This window comes from Xenopus tropicalis, chromosome 9 (genome assembly GCF_000004195.4).
Source record: "Xenopus tropicalis strain Nigerian chromosome 9, UCB_Xtro_10.0, whole genome shotgun sequence".
In the NCBI taxonomy this organism is placed as follows: domain Eukaryota; kingdom Metazoa; phylum Chordata; class Amphibia; order Anura; family Pipidae; genus Xenopus; species Xenopus tropicalis.
The window spans coordinates 3,266,808-3,285,917 of NC_030685.2; the positions used below are offsets into that span (position 1 = coordinate 3,266,808).

Consider the following 19,110-nt stretch of genomic DNA (forward strand, 5'->3'; position numbering starts at 1 on the left):
GATGCGAAAACCCTTATGTTGTTGTGTTTAAAAATCAAAAATGTAAAATAAAATCTTTTTTTTTTTTAAAAATTGATGCGAAAAAAATGTGCAATTCGCTAAAGTATCGCATGCGTTAATTAGTGCGCAGAAATAACACTAACGCATGATTCACAAACACTTAGACGCACTAAATATCGCATTAGTCTCTGCGAATATTAACCCTTACTTGGGGCAGGCGGTAATTATAGAAAAGTACAGTTAATGAGCTTTTGGCAACACAATAAGGACTGCAGTGGGATTTATTCAGTCTGTGTTGGCCCCAGAGTGACGCAGCCGCCAGTTTGTAGGGAAATGGGCATTTTAAAAAAAAGTAGTTTTATGAACGTAATGGTGTGTATGGCTAATATGGCGTGCGCGCAATTTGTCGCACACGTGCGTTAATTAGCGTGCGTTGCGTCAAATAACGCATGAAAATAGTCTTCGCAACTTAAATAACGCAAACAGCATCGCGTCTAAATTAACACAAATATACTTTTAGTGAATCGTGCGTTAAAGGAGACATATTGGATAAATGGGAAACCCCCTAACCCTGTAGGCAATTATGAATAATATCCGGTGCTGGTTTCCCTTTGGGCTAAACATTAACCCTATCTGTAACAATGGCTCTCAGCACCCGGAGTTACATTATTAACTGAGCGGCACAAGCTGTAACCCCCAGGCACTACTGAGCCTCTGATTGGGGGAACCAGTCAGGTGACTGGGGAAATGTCTCAAACACAGCAAGTCCAGTTGATGTGACTTATTACTACAGAGATACCCCGGCCTGGATGGGAACCTTCCCACACATAATACTTACATGGGGGGATTAGAAAAACTACATATCCCAGAATTCCCTGCAGCTTTACAGCTCCCTTACTGTGCTGCACCCAAATGTTTCCGGCTCAGTGACTGGGTGTGCTGACAGTGTGCCTCACAGTATGTAGCAGGGCTTTAACCCTGCGTGTGTCCAACCGCACCTCAGCTGCTAGTGCTGCTTGGTTGCCTTAGTTACTGGTTTTCAGCAACTTCTTGACGGAATAAACTCGTTTGTCATTTTTACACTTACACAGCAGTCTGTGAGTTTTCCCTCTGTCCCTAACTCTGCAGTCTGTGAGTTTTCCCTCTGTCCCTAACTCTGCAGTCTGTGAGTTTTCCCTCTGTCCCTAATTCTGCAGTCTGTGAGTTTTCCCTCTGTCCCTAACTCTGCAGTCTGTGAGTTTTCCCTCTGTCCCTAACTCTGCAGTCTGTGAGTTTTCCCTCTGTCCCTAACTCTGCAGTCTGTGAGTTTTCCCTCTGTCCCTAACTCTGTGTCCCGCCCTTGTGCTCACTGATCCAATGATTGTTCTCTGCCGCTCTCTGTCCCGCCCACATTCCCCTCCCAGCCAATGAGTGAGTGTCCCAGCTCCTCAGTTCCCTCCCTCACAGCTACAGGCAGCAGAGCAGTGTGGGAAAGAGGTGAGTAAGGGAGCGGGGCTGCACTAATGGTGGCACTAAAGGAGCAGTGTTACCTTGTTGTTCCCAACACATGAGCTGATTCCCAGGGACACTTTGCTACTGAGTCAGTGCAGTTTCTGTGGCAGCTCCAAGCCCAACCCACCCACCATAAGTGAATTCCTCTCCCATTTGGTACCAAGGCCCCCCTGCAGCCTGAGGGGAAGCACTGAGGGGCCCATTCTTGGCAGGAAAGGGAAAGTGTTGATTGGCAGACATTGCATCATTAGAGGGAAGTTTAACAGGGGATTGTGGGATTGGTAGTTCAGCCCATGGCTAGACTAGTTATTCTATTCCCTGCTTGGAATTGTTTTGGGGGATATTGCTGGGAATAATCCCCTATAGAAATGTGTAAGTGCTTAATTCCACTTCCAGGCCCCTCCCTCCCACAAGGAGCCAATGGGAATGTGGGAGGAAGCGAGTGACCCAGTGATGGGGAAGAAGGATAAAAATGAGGAGCGGAAGGAGAGAATCCTGAATCTCACACTGGAGATTATCTATCTGCTGACTGGAGAGGTGAGGGGGGCACTGTGAGTGGCACAGTGAGAAGAGACTGTCTGTCTGTACAAAGGGGGTCTCTCTGCTGCGTTACACACTCATCATTCTCTCTCCCTCTCAATACATAGGGCTACGTCATCCCTAAGAAGAAGAGCCCAACTGTGGGTTTGGGGGCCCTGCATGCCCCTGGCTCCGTCATACAGAAGGAAAATGACAAGAAGATCCTGGAACTCATCTCCAACATCATCCAGCTGCTGACTGGAGAGGTGGGTGCGGCCCCCCAATCCCCCCTTATTGTTTAGTAACAGTGTATGATAATCCCTTTCTCTGGCTGGGGGATGACTGTAACATTGTGTGTGCCAGGTTGCCATAAGGTGTGAGGATGTTTCCATCTATTTTTCCTTGGAGGAGTGGGAGTATATAAAAGGAAACAAGGCCCTTTACAGGGAGGGGAGAAAGGAGGAGGAGGAGCCCCAGCAGCTCCGCCCACTGGGTGAGTAATGGTTATTTTTGATCATATGCAGAGCATAGAATTGATGCAGGATGTATTGTCTATGCTGTGTTGGGAAATGCTCAGTGCAGGGCGGGGATGAAAAAAAGTGAATTATTCCCAGCATTCCAGCCAGAAGATCCCATAAACTGCTCCTTATGGAATCCCTTTAATTGTGGCAATTGATCTGCCAATAAGGAGAGATGGCTGATTTAGACCCAGTTCTGTTATTAAAGGGATTCTCCACTCAAAAACAATATTTGTCAAAGCATGTTCCCAACCTACAGCAATTGAAATGATATTGGTGGGTTTATATGTAAATGTATTTAGTATTGAAAGTGTACATTTCATAGCTAAACCGCTATATATATATATTGTATAGAAAGCTTTACCTGCCTGAGTAACAGCCCTAGAAGCTCCCTCTGTTTGTTTAAGATAGCAGCTGCCATTTTAGCTTGGTCTCAGTAACTTCCTTGCTGCAGCTCTGGCTGTTAGTAGCTCAGATTACAGCACAGTTGGAAGGGGGAGTGAGGAGGGGGAGGAGGAGAAGGAAGGGGGAGAGAGGAGAAAATCTGTTTTGTGCCCTGAAGGATGTTTCTGAGAGCAGGAAGTCTGACACAGGAGAACATGTGACACAAAAGAAGACAAGAAATCCCGTGTTTCTTTTGATAACTATAAGGTTACCTAGGACAACTGTACGGATGTATTTCTTTATGTATATCGTGCTACTACACAACACGCTACAGCTGAACAGTAAATGAACACAACAAACATGGGGTTATTACAATAAAAGATACACAAAGGCCTGACAGTGGGTGGATCACTACTAAACCCTCGTGGGGGCAGACCTTATACATTCTCAGCATTACAAACACACATTTCCCCCCAACGTCCCTATGTGGAATTGGTGAAATATAAAACTACAATTTATAACCCCCCAAATATACTAATACGGGGCGACTCCTTTCTGCATTAGGGGTCCGTGCCAACACCAAACTAGCTATAGACCCCAAACTCTGTAACTTCCTGCTGCCTCTTTTACTTGTGTGACTGCAGGGCTGTGAGTGGCTCTCTCCCTCCGTCTCCTCCTACTGGCTGGGACCGTTAGGACACGCCCACCCCTCATATGAAACCCAGACAGGGACCTGAGAGGATCTATAGGGAGCTCCAATAAAGGGGCCATTGTTACAGATAGGGTTAATGTTTAGCCCAAAGGGAAACCAGCACCGGATATTATTCATAATTGCCTTAAGATTGGATGAGTTTTTAGTTATCCTATGTGTCTCCTTTTAAATTAAACATTGTTTGCCAGATTCTTTTAACTTTTTTCCCTATATATGTCTGTTTAATGATAAATAAATAACAGTCTCTATCCTTCCCTTTAGCAGCCTGTGAGTATAAAGATGGGAGCGATGTTACAGCACATACGGAAGCAACTTTATGTTGTAATAATGATGGGAATCTCACAAACCCTGATGTTTCTCCAGCGGAACAGCCCCCACCGGCCAATGGGATTAAAGAGGAGGCGGCTTCATGGGAAGGGGAAAACCAATCAGATTGCAGCATTAATCCCCTTACAGAACAGATACAAGGAACAGACACGCCTACTCCTATCATGGGGTGGAGCCTGATTAACAATTCGGCAGAGGATTATATATCAGTTGTTGTTAAAGAGGAGGCGGCTTCATGGGAAGGGGGAAATCACCTTGCAGAGCAAACACAAGAAACAGACACAGAGACGCCCATGGGGCGGAGCCTGAATAGCAGCTGCTTCCCTAACGATACATCAGACGCCTATATGGAGGAATTACTTTCATGGGGAACAGACCATAATTACTGCAACATAAGTACAACTACAGGACAGACACTAGGAGTAGATAAATTAGCTCCAATTGTTACAGGACAGACACTGGGAGTAGATAAATTAGCTCCAATTGTTACAGGACAGACACTGGGAGTAGATAAATTAGCTCCTATTGTGGAGCATCCGAGAAGTCACACAGGAGAGAAAAGTTTTTATTGTTCTGAATGTGAGAAACATTATTCCACATTATCATACCTTAACTTCCATCAAATACGAATCCACACAGGGGAGAAACCTTTTTCTTGTTCTGAATGTGGGAAATGTTTTTTCACTTCATCAGACCTTCTTGGCCATCAACGACGAACCCACACAGGGGAGAGACCCTTTTCCTGTTATTTTTGTGGGAAGTGTTTTTTCACTTTATCAGACCTTACTCTCCATCGGAGACGAACCCACACCGAAGACAAATCGTTTTCTTGTTCTCAATCTGGAAAATGTTTTTTCACTTCATCAGACCTTATAGGCCATCGGCAACAAATCCACACAGGGGAGAAACCAAATACTTGTTCCGAATGTGGGAAATGTTTCTCTACTTCATCAAACCTTACTATCCATCAACGACAAACCCACACAGGGGAGAAACCATTTGCTTGTTTGCAGTGTGGGAAATGTTTTTCATACAAATCACGCCTTAAAGATCATCAAATAACCCACACAAGGGAAAAACCTTTTTCTTGCTCTGAATGTGGAAAATGTTTTTCAAACCAATCACTCCTTAAAACTCATCACAGAACCCACACAGGGGAGAAACCTTTTTCTTGTCCTGAATGTGGGAAATGTTTTTCAGTCCAATCACGCCTTAAAGATCATCAAAGAATCCACACAAGGGAAAAATCTTTTTCTTGTTCTGAATGTGGGAAATGTTTTTCAAACCAATCCCAGCTTAAAACCCATTACAGAACTCACACAGGGGAGAAACCATTTTCTTGTTCTGAATGTGGGAAATGTTTTTCACACCGATCCCACCTTAAAACTCACCATAGAACTCACACAGGGGAGAAACCGTATTCTTGTTGTGAATGTGGGAAATGTTTTGCCACTTCGTCACAACTTACTGTGCATCAACGACGAATCCACACAGGAAAGAAACCTTTTTCTTGTTCTGAATGTGGGAAATGTTTTGCACGTAACAGTATTCTAATAAAACACTTACAGATTCACAGAGGGGGGAAACCATAAGCTTGTTCTTATGGCAAACATTTCTCTCACATCATTTTCAAAATATTTTGCCACGTTATCAGACCTTTGTCTATTGATGAGGAACCCACACAAGGGAGAAACCATTTTCTTGTTTTGAATGTGGACAATGTTCTACAAATCAGGCAAATTGATCCGTTAGTGGAGCCACTTTGTGCTCCATAAATTAGGGCAAGACCAAGAACGTTACTTTGCAGCCTGATGGACACAGGTGAATGCTCAGACAGGTGCCCCATAATGCTTTTCCCACGGCACTGGCTCCCCATTGGGAACTGAGGGACCTCATTTCATGCTTAGTTCCCAGACACTGGAATATATCTCTGCCCCCCACCAACAGATAATATTCTGGGTGTTTTCTGTATAAAAGTCGGGACGTGACGTGTCAGGCTGATTGATCGGTACATTTTATATTGGTTTATATGTTTTTCAGTTGCAAAATGAGTGTTTGTTATTATTAGCCAAATTCAGTAGCAGCTGAAAACGATGGGGCAGATATAATGTTTGTAATTTAATGTTTACTGCGATTCAAGTGTTTTTTGTGCTAGATCTCACAAACTCGAATTACTTCAAATCAGGTATTTATTAAAGGCATTCTATCATGACTTGTTTGGTGTACTATTTATATATAGATTGCACTGTTAAGGTGGCCATACACGAGCAGATCCGCTCGCTTGGCGATGTCGCCAAGCGAGCGGATCTTCCCCCGATATCCCCACCTACGGGTGGGCGATATCGGGGACCATTTAGGTAAAAAAAATAATAATTCGATCGTTTGGCCCTGGGGCCAAACGATCGGATTATGTGGGCGGCAATGGGGCAGTCGGATCGGGGACCGCATCAACGAGCCGATGCGGTCCCCGATCCGTCCAGATTTTCTAACCTGGCCGATCGAGATCTGGCCAATTTCAGGCCAGATATCGGTCGGCCAGGCCGCTCTGCTCTCCCCATACACGGGCCGATTAGCTGCCGAATCTGTCCAAGGGACCGATATCGGCAGCTATAGTCGGCCCGTGTATGGCCACCTTTACACAGCAAATAATTTACTATTTCTTACTATTGAGTGCTATTCTGATACCTACTGGGAGCTGCTATCTTGCTCCCTTCCCATTGTTCTGCTGATCAGCTGCTGGGGGTGAGGGGGGGGGGGATATCACTCCAACTTGCAGCGCAGCAGTAAAGTGTGCCTGAGTCTGAGCTTTCAGCCAGCGCTACACATTAGAACTGCTTTCAGCTAACCTATTGTTTCTCCTACTCCCATGTAACTGGAGGAGTCCCAAGCCAGACTTGGATTTCTTACTATTGAGTGCTATTCTGATACCTACTGGGAGCTGCTATCTTGCTCCCTTCCCATTGTTCTGCTGATCGGCTGCTGGGGGTGAGGGGGGGGGGATATCACTCCAACTTGCAGCGCAGCAGTAAAGTGTGCCTGAGTCTGAGCTTTCAGCCAGCGCTACCCATTAGAACTGCTTTCAGCTAACCTATTGTTTCTCCTACTCCCATGTAACTGGAGGAGTCCCAAGCCGGACTTGGATTTCTTACTATTGAGTGCTATTCTGATACCTACTGCTATCTTGCTCCCTTCCCATTGTTCTGCTGTTCGGCTGCTGGGGGTGAGGGGGGGGGTATCACTCCAACTTGCAGCGCAGCAGTAAAGTGTGAGTGAAGTTTATCAGAGCACAGATCACATGGCTGTGGCACCCTGGGAAATGAAGAATATGGCTAGCCCCAAGGGAAAAACAGATTACAATGCAGGATTCGGCTGGAGAAGCTCTATTAACTGATGGGTTTGTAACAAACATGTTTCCCCATGACTCTATTCCTTTAATCTAGAAAAACTTGAATGTATAATAAGCAGGCAGAGTGTTTTTTTTAATTGAGTTTCGATGTAGAAAAACTTCCCAAATTTGAATTTTGATCAATATGCCTCCGTGTCACGTCATTGAATTCCCACCTCTGGCTGCGGAGACCACGCGGGACAATGAGGCACATGTGGCCGCCTAGTGGCAGGGAAGTCTGACACAGTAGGAGATAACTTTGTCTCTTCCTGAGCACCTGGGAGATATGATTGCCCTTAGCATCAAGGTAGGCACTCGCCTCAGGGGGCGCTAAGCTGAAAGAGCTTGGCAAGAGATTCCAGCCTCTCCTGGTACCATGGTTTCACACACGTCTCCTCCCATGCCCGGCTCCTCAGTCCCCTTCCACTTCCTCCGTGAATCCTATGCAGATGGGAAGTGGCCGCCTCGCTGAACAAGAGAGACTGCAGGGGCATTCTGCTGGTCTGTGCTTGTACTGTGGCAAAAAGGCTCATTTTGCCAACAACTGAAGTAGGGAAACAAGGTAGGGTGGGTGCCAAGGATGCCGGATGTGGAGGAGGGAATGGCCTGTGCTCCGCGGATAGAAGACGTGTTCTAAGGCTTATTAAAGATTTGGCAGCGAGCCAGATGCAGCCATCAAAAGAGCCAAATCTGGCTCTCGAGCCATAGGTTCCCTACCCCTGTTATAGACCAATGCCAGTGGGTAAGCATTAGTCTATAGGATAAACCCATGTAAATGGGACTTTTCTAAGAGCCTTAAGGAATTTGTTCCCAGAATCCCTTTTGGCTTCTTTGCATACGTATGTGGCGGTCTTCTCAACCCTTTTAGCTTGTCCATGGTTGGCTCTTAGCAGGAAACTTAACAGTTGGCCCCCACAAGCTGTTAAATCTTTGATAAAGTAATTTGCATCAGCTTCAGTCCTCAGACACCCTGATCTTTTCAGGCTTTCTTTACTGATGCATCAAACATTGGAGCTGGAGCCATTGTGTCACGGAGGCAAGCATCGGATGGGTTACATCCATGTGCTCACCTTTCTAAGAAATTATCTGCTGCTGGGCAGAACTATGACATTGCGAGCTGAGAATTACTCGCCTTAGAAGAGCGGCTACATCTTCTGGAAAGTACACCACATCCCATTACCATCTTCACAGACCATAAGACTCTAGAATATATTCAGTCTTTCAAAAGACTGAGCCCTCGGCAGGCTCGGTGGGCACTCTTCTTTCAGTTTAATTTCGGCATTACTTGTCGTTCAGGCTCCAAGAATAAGAAGGTGGACACTCGCTCTCAAAGTCTCGTTCCTGAGGATCACCACAATGAGGATAAAGATGCAATCATTCCCCGTTCAGGACTGTTGCTTCTCTGCTTCTATAGGTTGCCTCTCAAATTCAGTCTGCTTAATCTTCTGCACCTCCTGACACTCCCATTGGCATGGCTGATATCCCTCCATTGTTCTAACCAGGCCGGGCACCAGGCGTAATAAAGACCACGCACTTGTTGAATCATCTTGTATGGTGGCTATCTATGGAGAAAGAGGTCAAAGACTTTATTGCTTTAAAGAAAAATCCAGGATATTAGCTGATCAGATTCCCAACTGATTTTTTTGGGGAGCTCTTTGGGATTAGTTCCCAGAATTCCTTGTGTTTATTTGCATAATATGAGGCGGTCTCCTCCAAACATTTTCATTTATTTGTGGATCTACACTCCTGGTTTTTCCTAAGCTGATCGGAAAACCCTGCACTACACCGACGAGCCCCATGAAGGGGAGTCTGATCAGCTATTATCCCGGCTTCTGCTTTAAAAACCCCCGTGGGTGAGCTTTAGCCTATAGGATAAACCCATGTAAATGGGATTTTCTTGGAGTACTTTGTGATTAGTTCCCAGAATTCCTTGTTTTTATTTGCATGTGTGTGGGGTGGTTTTCTCAACCCTTTTAGGAGATTATAGTGACCTAAATAGGATGGTATAAGGGCATGGGTTGGTGTTTTAGCAGTTACTTGTGAAAGAACTAGGTGTATTATTGTTATTATTAACATTTATTTATAAAGCGCCAACAAATTCCGCAGCGCTGTACAATAAGTGGGTTACATACATTGGGCATACAGAGTAACATATAAAGCAATCAGTAACCGATACAGGAGGGGAAGAGAGCCCTGCCCAAAAGAGCTTACAATCTACAAGGAGTAACATATAAAGCAATCAGTAACCGATACAGGAGGGGAAGAGAGCCCTGCCCAAAAGAGCTTACACTCTACAAGGAGAAAGGGTTGAGATTTCAATATAGGCGTGATGATTGTAATGTACAAATAAAATTGAGTTTCAAATGGATGTCCTTCTGGCTCTCCGGTGTGCTTAAAGCTTCCTCTTGTGTTATATAGGAGAGGAAAAGGCATCCGGTTTTGGCAGTGGCATTAATATGACTATAGAAGGAAAGGGACTGGTCAGAGATACCCCCCAGGCAGCGGGCTGAATTAATATCCAGTCAGAGCATCTTCTTCTTTGTCAAAAACATGCAGCTGTTAGTGGCAATTATCACTGGGCTGTCATCAGATACACGTGGCTCTGGGCAGAGTAATGGCGGCCATACAGGGGCTGATTGTAGCTGCCAATATGGGTCCCTTAGACCGATTCAGCAGCTTATCTGCCCGCGTAGGGGCACAAACGACAGGGATCGGATCAAACCGACTGCTCCTATTCCGGCGTTCTAATTCAATCATTTGGCCCCAGGGCGAAACGACCGAATGAGCCTAAATTCACCTATCACCGACCCGTAGGTGGGGATATCGGGAGAAAATCCGCTCGCTTGGCAACATCACCAACCGAGCGGATCTTAACGTGTATGGGGACCTCCAGTCTGTACAGCGGCTTCTCTATCATTCATACAAATGGCAGCGGGATTCACACATGGGGAGCCGGAATTCCTTACACGTCAAAGAGTTAATTCTAGTAAAGGATAACGTTCCAAAAGGGACAAGTATAAACCAGGTAAAACTCTCTAGTGATAACAAGTCCCCAATAGGCCAAAGTGGGACGCAGAGCGTAACATCACTATAACTGAATCCCGATGCGCAAATCACATTGAGAACGAGAGAAAATCATATTATAGTGGGGACAAAACCCCCAAACTGCTACATAAATACAATTTCATGCACTATAACATTGCCTGTGGCGCCATTACACTAATTACCGGCACCGTGTGGGAAAAACATGGTGGACGGGGGTCAGAATTACATTTATATTCTTAAATCAGCCCTTTTATGTACCTTTATATATGCAATGCAGCAACACAGGCAGCACTGTGCCTCCCCAATAAGCTGAGGTAAATTAGAAAAAATACAAATCCCGGAATTCCTTGCAACTTCAAAACTTGACATGCTTTTACAGGCTTAGATTCAACACATTCCCAGTATGAAGCATAGATTGAACTCTGTATGTGTCTGTGAAACTTCAGCTAGGCTGCTATTGCCAATTGGTTGCCACGATTAGTTGTTTTGTTTAACTTTGTTAGTTAGTAAGCTCTGCTAGTGACTGTGATTTTTAGACTTACACAGCAGTCTGTGAGTTTTCCCTCTGTCCCTAACTCTGCAGTCTGTGAGTTTTCCCTCTGTCCCTAACTCTGCAGTCTGTGAGTTTTCCCTCTGTCCCTAACTCTGCAGTCTGTGAGTTTTCCCTCTGTCCCTAACTCTGCAGTCTGTGAGTTTTCCCTCTGTCCCTAACTCTGCAGTCTGTGAGTTTTCCCTCTGTCCCTAACTCTGCAGTCTGTGAGTTTTCCCTCTGTCCCTAACTCTGCAGTCTGTGAGTTTTCCCTCTGTCCCTAACTCTGCAGTCTGTGAGTTTTCCCTCTGTCCCTAACTCTGCAGTCTGTGAGTTTTCCCTCTGTCCCTAAGTCTGCAGTCTGTGAGTTTTCCCTCTGTCCCTAACTCTGCAGTCTGTGAGTTTTCCCTCTGTCCCTAACTCTGTGTCCCGCCCTTGTGCTCACTGATCCAATCATTCTTCTCCGCCGCTCTCTGTCCCGCCCACATTCCCCTCCCAGCCAATGAGTGAGTGTCCCAGCTCCTCAGTTCCCTCCCTCACAGCTACAGGCAGCAGAGCAGTGTGGGAAAGAGGTGAGTAAGGGAGCGGGGCTGCACTAATGGTGGCACTAAAGGAGCAGTGTTACCTTGTTGTTCCCAACACATGAGCTGATTCCCAGGGACACTTTGCTACTGAGTCAGTGCAGTTTCTGTGGCAGCTCCAAGCCCAACCCACCCACCATAAGTGAATTCCTCTCCCATTTGGTACCAAGGCCCCCCTGCAGCCTGAGGGGAAGCACTGAGGGGCCCATTCTTGGCAGGAAAGGGAAAGTGTTGATTGGCAGACATTGCATCATTAGAGGGAAGTTTAACAGGGGATTGTGGGATTGGTAGTTCAGCCCATGGCTAGACTAGTTATTCTATTCCCTGCTTGGAATTGTTTTGGGGGATATTGCTGGGAATAATCCCCTATAGAAATGTGTAAGTGCTTAATTCCACTTCCAGGCCCCTCCCTCCCACAAGGAGCCAATGGGAATGTGGGAGGAAGCGAGTGACCCAGTGATGGGGAAGAAGGATAAAAATGAGGAGCGGAAGGAGAGAATCCTGAATCTCACACTGGAGATTATCTATCTGCTGACTGGAGAGGTGAGGGGGGCACTGTGAGTGGCACAGTGAGAAGAGACTGTCTGTCTGTACAAAGGGGGTCTCTCTGCTGCGTTACACACTCATCATTCTCTCTCCCTCTCAATACATAGGGCTACGTCATCCCTAAGAAGAAGAGCCCAACTGTGGGTTTGGGGGCCCTGCATGCCCCTGGCTCCGTCATACAGAAGGAAAATGACAAGAAGATCCTGGAACTCATCTCCAACATCATCCAGCTGCTGACTGGAGAGGTGGGTGCGGCCCCCCAATCCCCCCTTATTGTTTAGTAACAGTGTATGATAATCCCTTTCTCTGGCTGGGGGATGACTGTAACATTGTGTGTGCCAGGTTGCCATAAGGTGTGAGGATGTTTCCATCTATTTTTCCTTGGAGGAGTGGGAGTATATAAAAGGAAACAAGGCCCTTTACAGGGAAGGGATAAAGGAGGAGGAGGAGGAGCCCCAGCAGCTCCGCCCACTGGGTGAGTAATGGGTGCAGGGCACCAAGTATCAGAACCCCGTGTGTAATGGATACAGTCATATACACATATTGGCTAATGGGACACTATAACCGTGGATTTATGACTGCAGTAAAAGTAACAACCCCACCGGTGCCCTTAGTATCTCTTTCTCATTCCCTTTGTATTTCGATGATGCTGTGGGAGCTCATTGCAGTAGATGGGCGGGGCCAAGTTACAGAGTGTGTAAATGAAGGATATTCAGGTGGACCAATCTGGAGGCACAGGGATAGCATGAGACGTGTGCATTTATTTTCTAACTGTTCTCATAAAAACCTGCTGCTGATTGGTTGCTGTAGGAACTGCAGCGGTGCAGATACCCCCCATGTAATTTTATCTGCCCCAGGGTTTTCTGGACATAAAAGCTTGTTAAATTTCTGCTTCTCCTTAATCCATTACATGGTACAATAGGTTAAATGTCCCTCTTTGTATCTCTGCCAGACGGTGAATATGAAGATAAGAGAGAGATTCCAGCTGATCTGGGAGGAACATTATGTTATAATAATGAGCCAAGCAAGATTGGGGCTGAAGGGGCAGATTTTTGTACCAACGGAAATCTCACAAACCCTGAAATGTCTCCAGCGGAACAGCCCCCACCGGCCAATGGGATCAACGAGGAGGTGGTTTTATGTGAAGAGGGAAACCAATCAGATTGCAGCATTAATCCCCTTACAGACCAGATACAGGGAACAGACACACCTACTCCTATCATGGGGTGCAGCCTGAATAACAGCTCGGCAGAGGATTATATATCAGTTGTTATTAAAGAGGAGGCGGCTTCATGGGAAGGGGGAAACCAATCAGATTGCAGCATTACTCCCCTTACAGAACAGATACAGGGAACAGACACGCCTACTCCTATCATGGGGTGGAGCCTGATTAACAATTCGGCAGAGGATTATATACCAGTTGTTATTAAAGAGGAGGCGGCTTCATGGGAAGGGGGAAATCACCTTGCAGAGCAAACACAAGAAACCGACACAGAGACGCCCATGGGGCGGAGCCTGAATAGCAGCTGCTTCCCTAACGATACTTCAGACACCTATATGGAGGAATTATTTTCATGGGGAACAGACCATAATTACTGCAACATAAGTACAACTACAGGACAGACACTGGGAGTAGATAAATTAGCTCCTATTGTTACAGGACAGACACTGGGAGTAGATAAATTAGCTCCTATTGTGGAGCATCAGAGAAGTCACACAGGAGAGAAACGTTTTTATTGTTCTGAATGTGAGAAACATTTTTCCTCATTATCATACCTTAACTTCCATCAAATACGAATCCACACGGGGGAGAAACCTTTTTCTTGTTCTGAATGTGGGAAGTGTTTTTTCACTTCATCAGACCTTCTTGGCCATCAAAGACGAACTCACACAGGGGAGAAACCTTTTTCCTGTCCTGTTTGTGGGAAATGTTTTTTCACTTTACCAGAACTTACTGTCCATCGGAGACGAACCCACACCAAAGACAAACCGTTTTCTTGTTCTGAATGCGGAAAATGTTTTTCATACAAATCACGCCTTAAAGATCATCAGAGAACCCACACAAGGGAAAAATCTTTTTCTTGTTCTGAATGTGGAAAATGTTTTTCATACAAATCACGCCTTAAAGATCATCAGAGAACCCACACAAGGGAAAAATCTTTTTCTTGTTCTGAATGTGGGAAATGTTTTTCAGTCCAATCACACCTTAAAGATCATCAAAATATCCACATGAGGGAAAAAAAAATTTTTTGTTCTGAATGTGGGAAATGTTTTTCAGTCCAATCACACCTTAAAGATCATCAAAGAACCCACACAGGGGAAAAACCTTTTTCTTGTTCCGAATGTGGGAAATGTTTTTCAAATCAATCCCACCTTAAAACTCATCATAGAACTCACACAGGGGAGAAACCTTATTCTTGTTGTGAATGTGGGAAATGTTTTGCCACTTCGTCAAATCTTACTGTGCATCAGCGACGAACTCACACAGGGGAGAAACCTTTTTCTTGTTCTGAATGTGGCAAATGTTTGTTCACTTCATCAGACCTTAAAAGTCATAAGAGAACCCACACGGGAGAGAAACCTTTTTTTTGCTCTGAATGTGGGAAATGTTTTTTCACTTCATCACACCTAAAAAGTCATCACAGAACCCACACAGGGGAGAAACCATTTTCCTGTTCTGAATGTGGGAAATGTTTTTTCACTTCCTCAGACCTAAAAAGTCATCAAAGAACCCACACAGGGGAGAAACCATTTTCCTGTTCTGAATGTGGGAAATGTTTTACAAGTAACAGCAGTCTAAAATCACACTTGCAAATTCACACAAGAGGGAAACTATAAGCTTCTTGTCATTGCGTGAAATGTTGTACAAACCAGACATCAAGAAAACATTTGTTTCTCATCAATTATATCTTAATGTGCATTTTTTAAATGTTTTGCTACTTGTGGACACAGGTGATGCTCAGACGGGTGCCCCATAATGCTCTTCCCACGGCACTGGCTCCCCATTGGGAACTGAGGGACCTCATTTCATGCTTAGTTCCCAGACACTGGAATATATCTCCCCCTCCCACCAACAGATAATATTCTCGGTATACTGATTTCTGTATAAAAGTAAAGAGTCTAAATTTTGCAAAATTCGGTACAGTTTATATTGGTTTATATGTTTTTCAGTTGCAAAATGGCTTATTAGCCAAATTCAGTAGCAGCTGAAAATGATGGGGCAGATATAATGTTTGTAATTTAATGTTTACTGCGATTCAAGTTTTTTTCACAAACTAGAATTACTTCAAATCAGGTATTTATTAAAGGCATTCTATCATGACTTGTAGGCTGTACTAGTTATATATAGATTGCACTGTTACATAGCAAATAATTTACTATTTCTTACTATTGAGTGCTATTCTGATACCTACTGGGAGCTGCTATCTTGCTCCCTTCCCATTGTTCTGCTGATCGGCTGCTGGGGGTGAGGGGGTGGGATATCACTCCAACTTGCAGCGCAGCAGTAAAGTGTGCCTGAGTCTGAGCTTTCAGAAGGAGCCAGCGCTACACATTAGCCTGAGTCTGAGCTTTCAGAAGGAGCCAGCGCTACACATTAGAACTGCTTTCAGCTAACCTATTCTGCTCCCATGTAACTGGAGGAGTCCCAAGCCGGACTTGGATTTCTTACTATTGAGTGCTATTCTGATACCTACTGGGAGCTGCTATCTTGCTCCCTTCCCATTGTTCTGCTGATCGGCTGCTGGGGTTGAGGGGGCGGGATATCACTCCAACTTGCAGCGCAACAGTAAAGTGTGCCTGAGTCTGAGCTTTCAGCCAGCGCTACACATTAGAACTGCTTTCAGCTAACCTATTGTTTCTCCTACTCCCATGTAACTGGAGGAGTCCCAAGCCGGACTTGGATTTCTTACTATTGAGTGCTATTCTGATACCTACTGGGAGCTGCTATCTTGCTCCCTTCCCATTGTTCTGCTGATCGGCTGCTGGGGGGGAGGGGGGTGGGATATCACTCCAACTTGCAGCACAGCAGTAAAGTGTGCCTGAGTCTGAGCTTTCAGCCAGCGCTACACATTAGAACTGCTTTCAGCTGACCTATTGTTTCTCCTGCTCCCATGTAACTGGAGGAGTCCCAAGCCGGACTTGGATTTCTTACTATTGAGTGCTATTCTGATACCTACTGGGAGCTGCTATCTTGCTCCCTTCCCATTGTTCTGCTGATCGGCTGCTGGGGGTAAGGGAGGGGGGATATCACTCCAACTTGCAGCGCAGCAGTAAAGTGTGCCTGAGTCTGAGCTTTCAGCCAGCGCTACACATTAGAACTGCTTTCAGCTAACCTATTGTTTCTCCTACTCCCGTGTAACTGGAGGAGTCCCAAGCCGGACTTGGATTTGTGCTTGTACCGAGGTAACCAGGCTCATTTTGCCAACAACTGAAGTAGGGAAACGGGAAACGCCAACACCGAGGTGAGATCGGGGCGCCTTATCTGGGCAACATTTGTCGAAAACATGCGGCTGTTAGTGCCCATTATCACTGGGCTGTCATCAGATACACGTGGCTTTGGGCAGAGTAATGGTGCAACTAAATGCAATAAAGAGAAACATATGCTCATAAGTAAATAGTCTGTTAATATCCGTACCGTAGTATAGATGGGCCCAGTTGCTCATGCCCCCGACCTTCTGCTTAAAGGAGACATATTGGATAAATGGGAAACCCCTAACCCTGTAGGCAATTATGTATAATATCCGGTGCTGGTTTCCCTTTGGGCTAAACATTAACCCTATCTGTAACAATGGCCCCTTTATTGGAGCTCCCTATAGATCCTCTCAGGTCCCTGTCTGGGTTTCACATGAGGGGTGGGCGTGTCCTAACGGTCCCTGCCAGAAGCACAGTAGGAGGGGGAGAGCCAATCACAGCCCTGCACTCACACAAGCACAGACAGGCTTCAGTTCCCTATCAGGTCAGCCTAGCTGCTGATTGGTTCCTATCCTACAGTGCAGGGTACGGAGGGCCGCCGGCTCCCCAGCTCATCCAGAGAATTCAGCCAGCAGGAAGTGGCACAGATGGGCGGGGCTAGTGAGATTTTGGGGGAATTTCTCAATAAATCAGTCAGAAACACAACTTTCTTAGCACAACCCTTCTATATCTAGAGGAGTATAATTCCCTGGTACATTCTTAATATTTATAGGATATGTCTCCTTTAAGGGAGCCATCATGGATAAATCACAAACTTGGAAAAAAGCCAGTCATTCATGAAGAAATGAAGTAAAATCAGAAAATGTTTATTATACTAACACATAATACAATAGCCTTACGCGTTTCGTACCTTGCGGTACTTATTAATAGGCTCGTGATCAAGTACCGTAAGGTAAGAAGCGCGTAAGGCTATTGTATTATGTGTTAGTATAATAAACATTTTCTGATTTTACTTCATTTCTTCATGAACGACTGCCATTTATTCAACTATATACCAGAGTAAAGGTGGCCACACACGGGCCATATCAGTCTTAGACCGACGCGGCAGCTTATTGGCCTGTGTAGGGGCACAAACGACGGGCCTGCCCGACATCTGGCCGTCTGATCAAACCCCAGGGCCAAACGACCGAATTTGCCTAAATTCACCCGATATTGCCCACCTGTAGGCGAAGAGAGAAGAGCCAAGCGAGCACATGTATGGCCGCCTTAACGCTGCTCCAGTCTGTACAGCGGCTTCTCTATCATTCATACAAATGGCAGCGGGACTCTCACATGGGGAGACGGAACTCCTTACACCTCAAAGGGTTAATTCTACTATAACGTTCCAAAAGTAAAAAAAAAAAAAGTAAACCAGGTAAAATCTCTAGTGATAACGAGTCCCCAATAGGCCAAAGTGGGACGCAGAGCGTAACATCACTATAACTGAATCCCAATGCGCAAATCACATTGAGAACGTGAGAAAATCATATTATAGTGGGGACAAAACCCCCAAACTGCTACATAAATACAATTTCATGCACTATAACATTGCCTGTGGCGCCATTACACTAATTACCGGCACCGTGTGGGAAAAACATGATGGACGGGGGTCAGAATTACATTTATATTCTTAAATCAGCCCTTTTATGTACCTTTATATATGCAATGCAGCAACACAGGCAGCACTGTGCCTCCCCAATAAGCTGAGGTAAATTAGAAAAACTACAAATCCCAGAATTCCTTGCAACTTCAAAACTTGACATGCTTTTACAGGCTTAGATTCAACACATTCCCAGTATGAAGCATAGATTGAACTCTGTATGTGTCTGTGAAACTTCAGCTAGGCTGCTATTGCCAATTGGTTGCCATTGTTTTGTTTAACTTTGTTAGTTAGTAAGCTCTGCTAGTGACTGTGATTTTTACACTTACACAGCAGTCTGTGAGTTTTCCCTCTGTCCCTAACTCTGCAGTCTGTGAGTTTTCCCTCTGTCCCTAACTCTGCAGTCTGTGAGTTTTCCCTCTGTCCCTAACTCTGCAGTCTGTGAGTTTTCCCTCTGTCCCTAACTCTGCAGTCTGTGAGTTTTCCCTCTGTCCCTAACTCTGTGTCCCGCCCTTGTGCTCACTGACCCAATCATTCTTCTCCGCCGCTCTCTGTCCCGCCCACATTCCCCTCCCAGCCAATGAGTGAGTGTCCCAGCTCCTCAGTTCCCTCCCTCACAGCTACAGGCAGCAGAGCAGTGTGGGAAAGAGGTGAGTAAGGGAGCGGGGCTGCACTAATGGTGGCACTAAAGGAGCAGTGTTACCTTGTTGTTCCCAACACATGAGCTGATTCCCAGGGACACTTTGCTACTGAGTCAGTGCAGTTTCTGTGGCAGCTCCAAGCCCAACCCACCCACCATAAGTGAATTCCTCTCCCAATAATTGCCCCAGATAAAGCCCAGAGCTGTGTGAGTGCAGGGGGGCAAATAGGGGCAGCTGGGCTAATAATTGCCCCAGATAAAGCCCAGAGCTGTGTGAGTGCAGGGGGCAAATAGGGGCAGCTGGGCTAATAATTGCCCCAGATAAAGCCCAGAGCTGTGTGAGTGCAGGGGGGCAAATAGGGGCAGCTGGGCTAATAATTG

At 45.6% G+C, this 19,110-nt stretch overlaps 2 protein-coding genes across 2 annotated transcripts in view; one reads left to right on the forward strand and one right to left on the reverse strand.

Moving 5' to 3' along the window:
• h2ac14 (H2A clustered histone 14) overlaps nucleotides 1–19,110 on the reverse strand; it is a 1,193,713-nt gene that overhangs the window by 208,207 nt on the left and 966,396 nt on the right.
• On the forward strand, nucleotides 1,945–6,163 carry LOC116407556 (oocyte zinc finger protein XlCOF22-like). Its single transcript, XM_031893016.1, has 6 exons — nucleotides 1,945–2,028; nucleotides 2,139–2,276; nucleotides 2,374–2,503; nucleotides 2,553–2,555; nucleotides 3,988–4,359; nucleotides 4,402–6,163. The coding sequence occupies exons 1-6, from the start codon at nucleotides 1,945–1,947 to the stop codon at nucleotides 5,541–5,543; spliced, it is 1,869 nt and encodes a 622-aa protein (XP_031748876.1). The 3' UTR covers nucleotides 5,544–6,163.

What these genes read in the sequence shown, in the direction of transcription:
- LOC116407556 (XM_031893016.1), top strand. Translation starts at nt 1,945, where the DNA reads ATGGGGAAGAAGGATAAAAATGAGGAGCGGAAGGAGAGAATCCTGAAT. An exon ending in TCTATCTGCTGACTGGAGAG is followed by an intron (nt 2,029 to 2,138) that starts GTGAGGGGGGCA and finishes CTCAATACATAG; the next exon opens with GGCTACGTCATCCCTAAGAA. An exon ending in TCCAGCTGCTGACTGGAGAG is followed by an intron (nt 2,277 to 2,373) that starts GTGGGTGCGGCC and finishes TGTGTGTGCCAG; the next exon opens with GTTGCCATAAGGTGTGAGGA.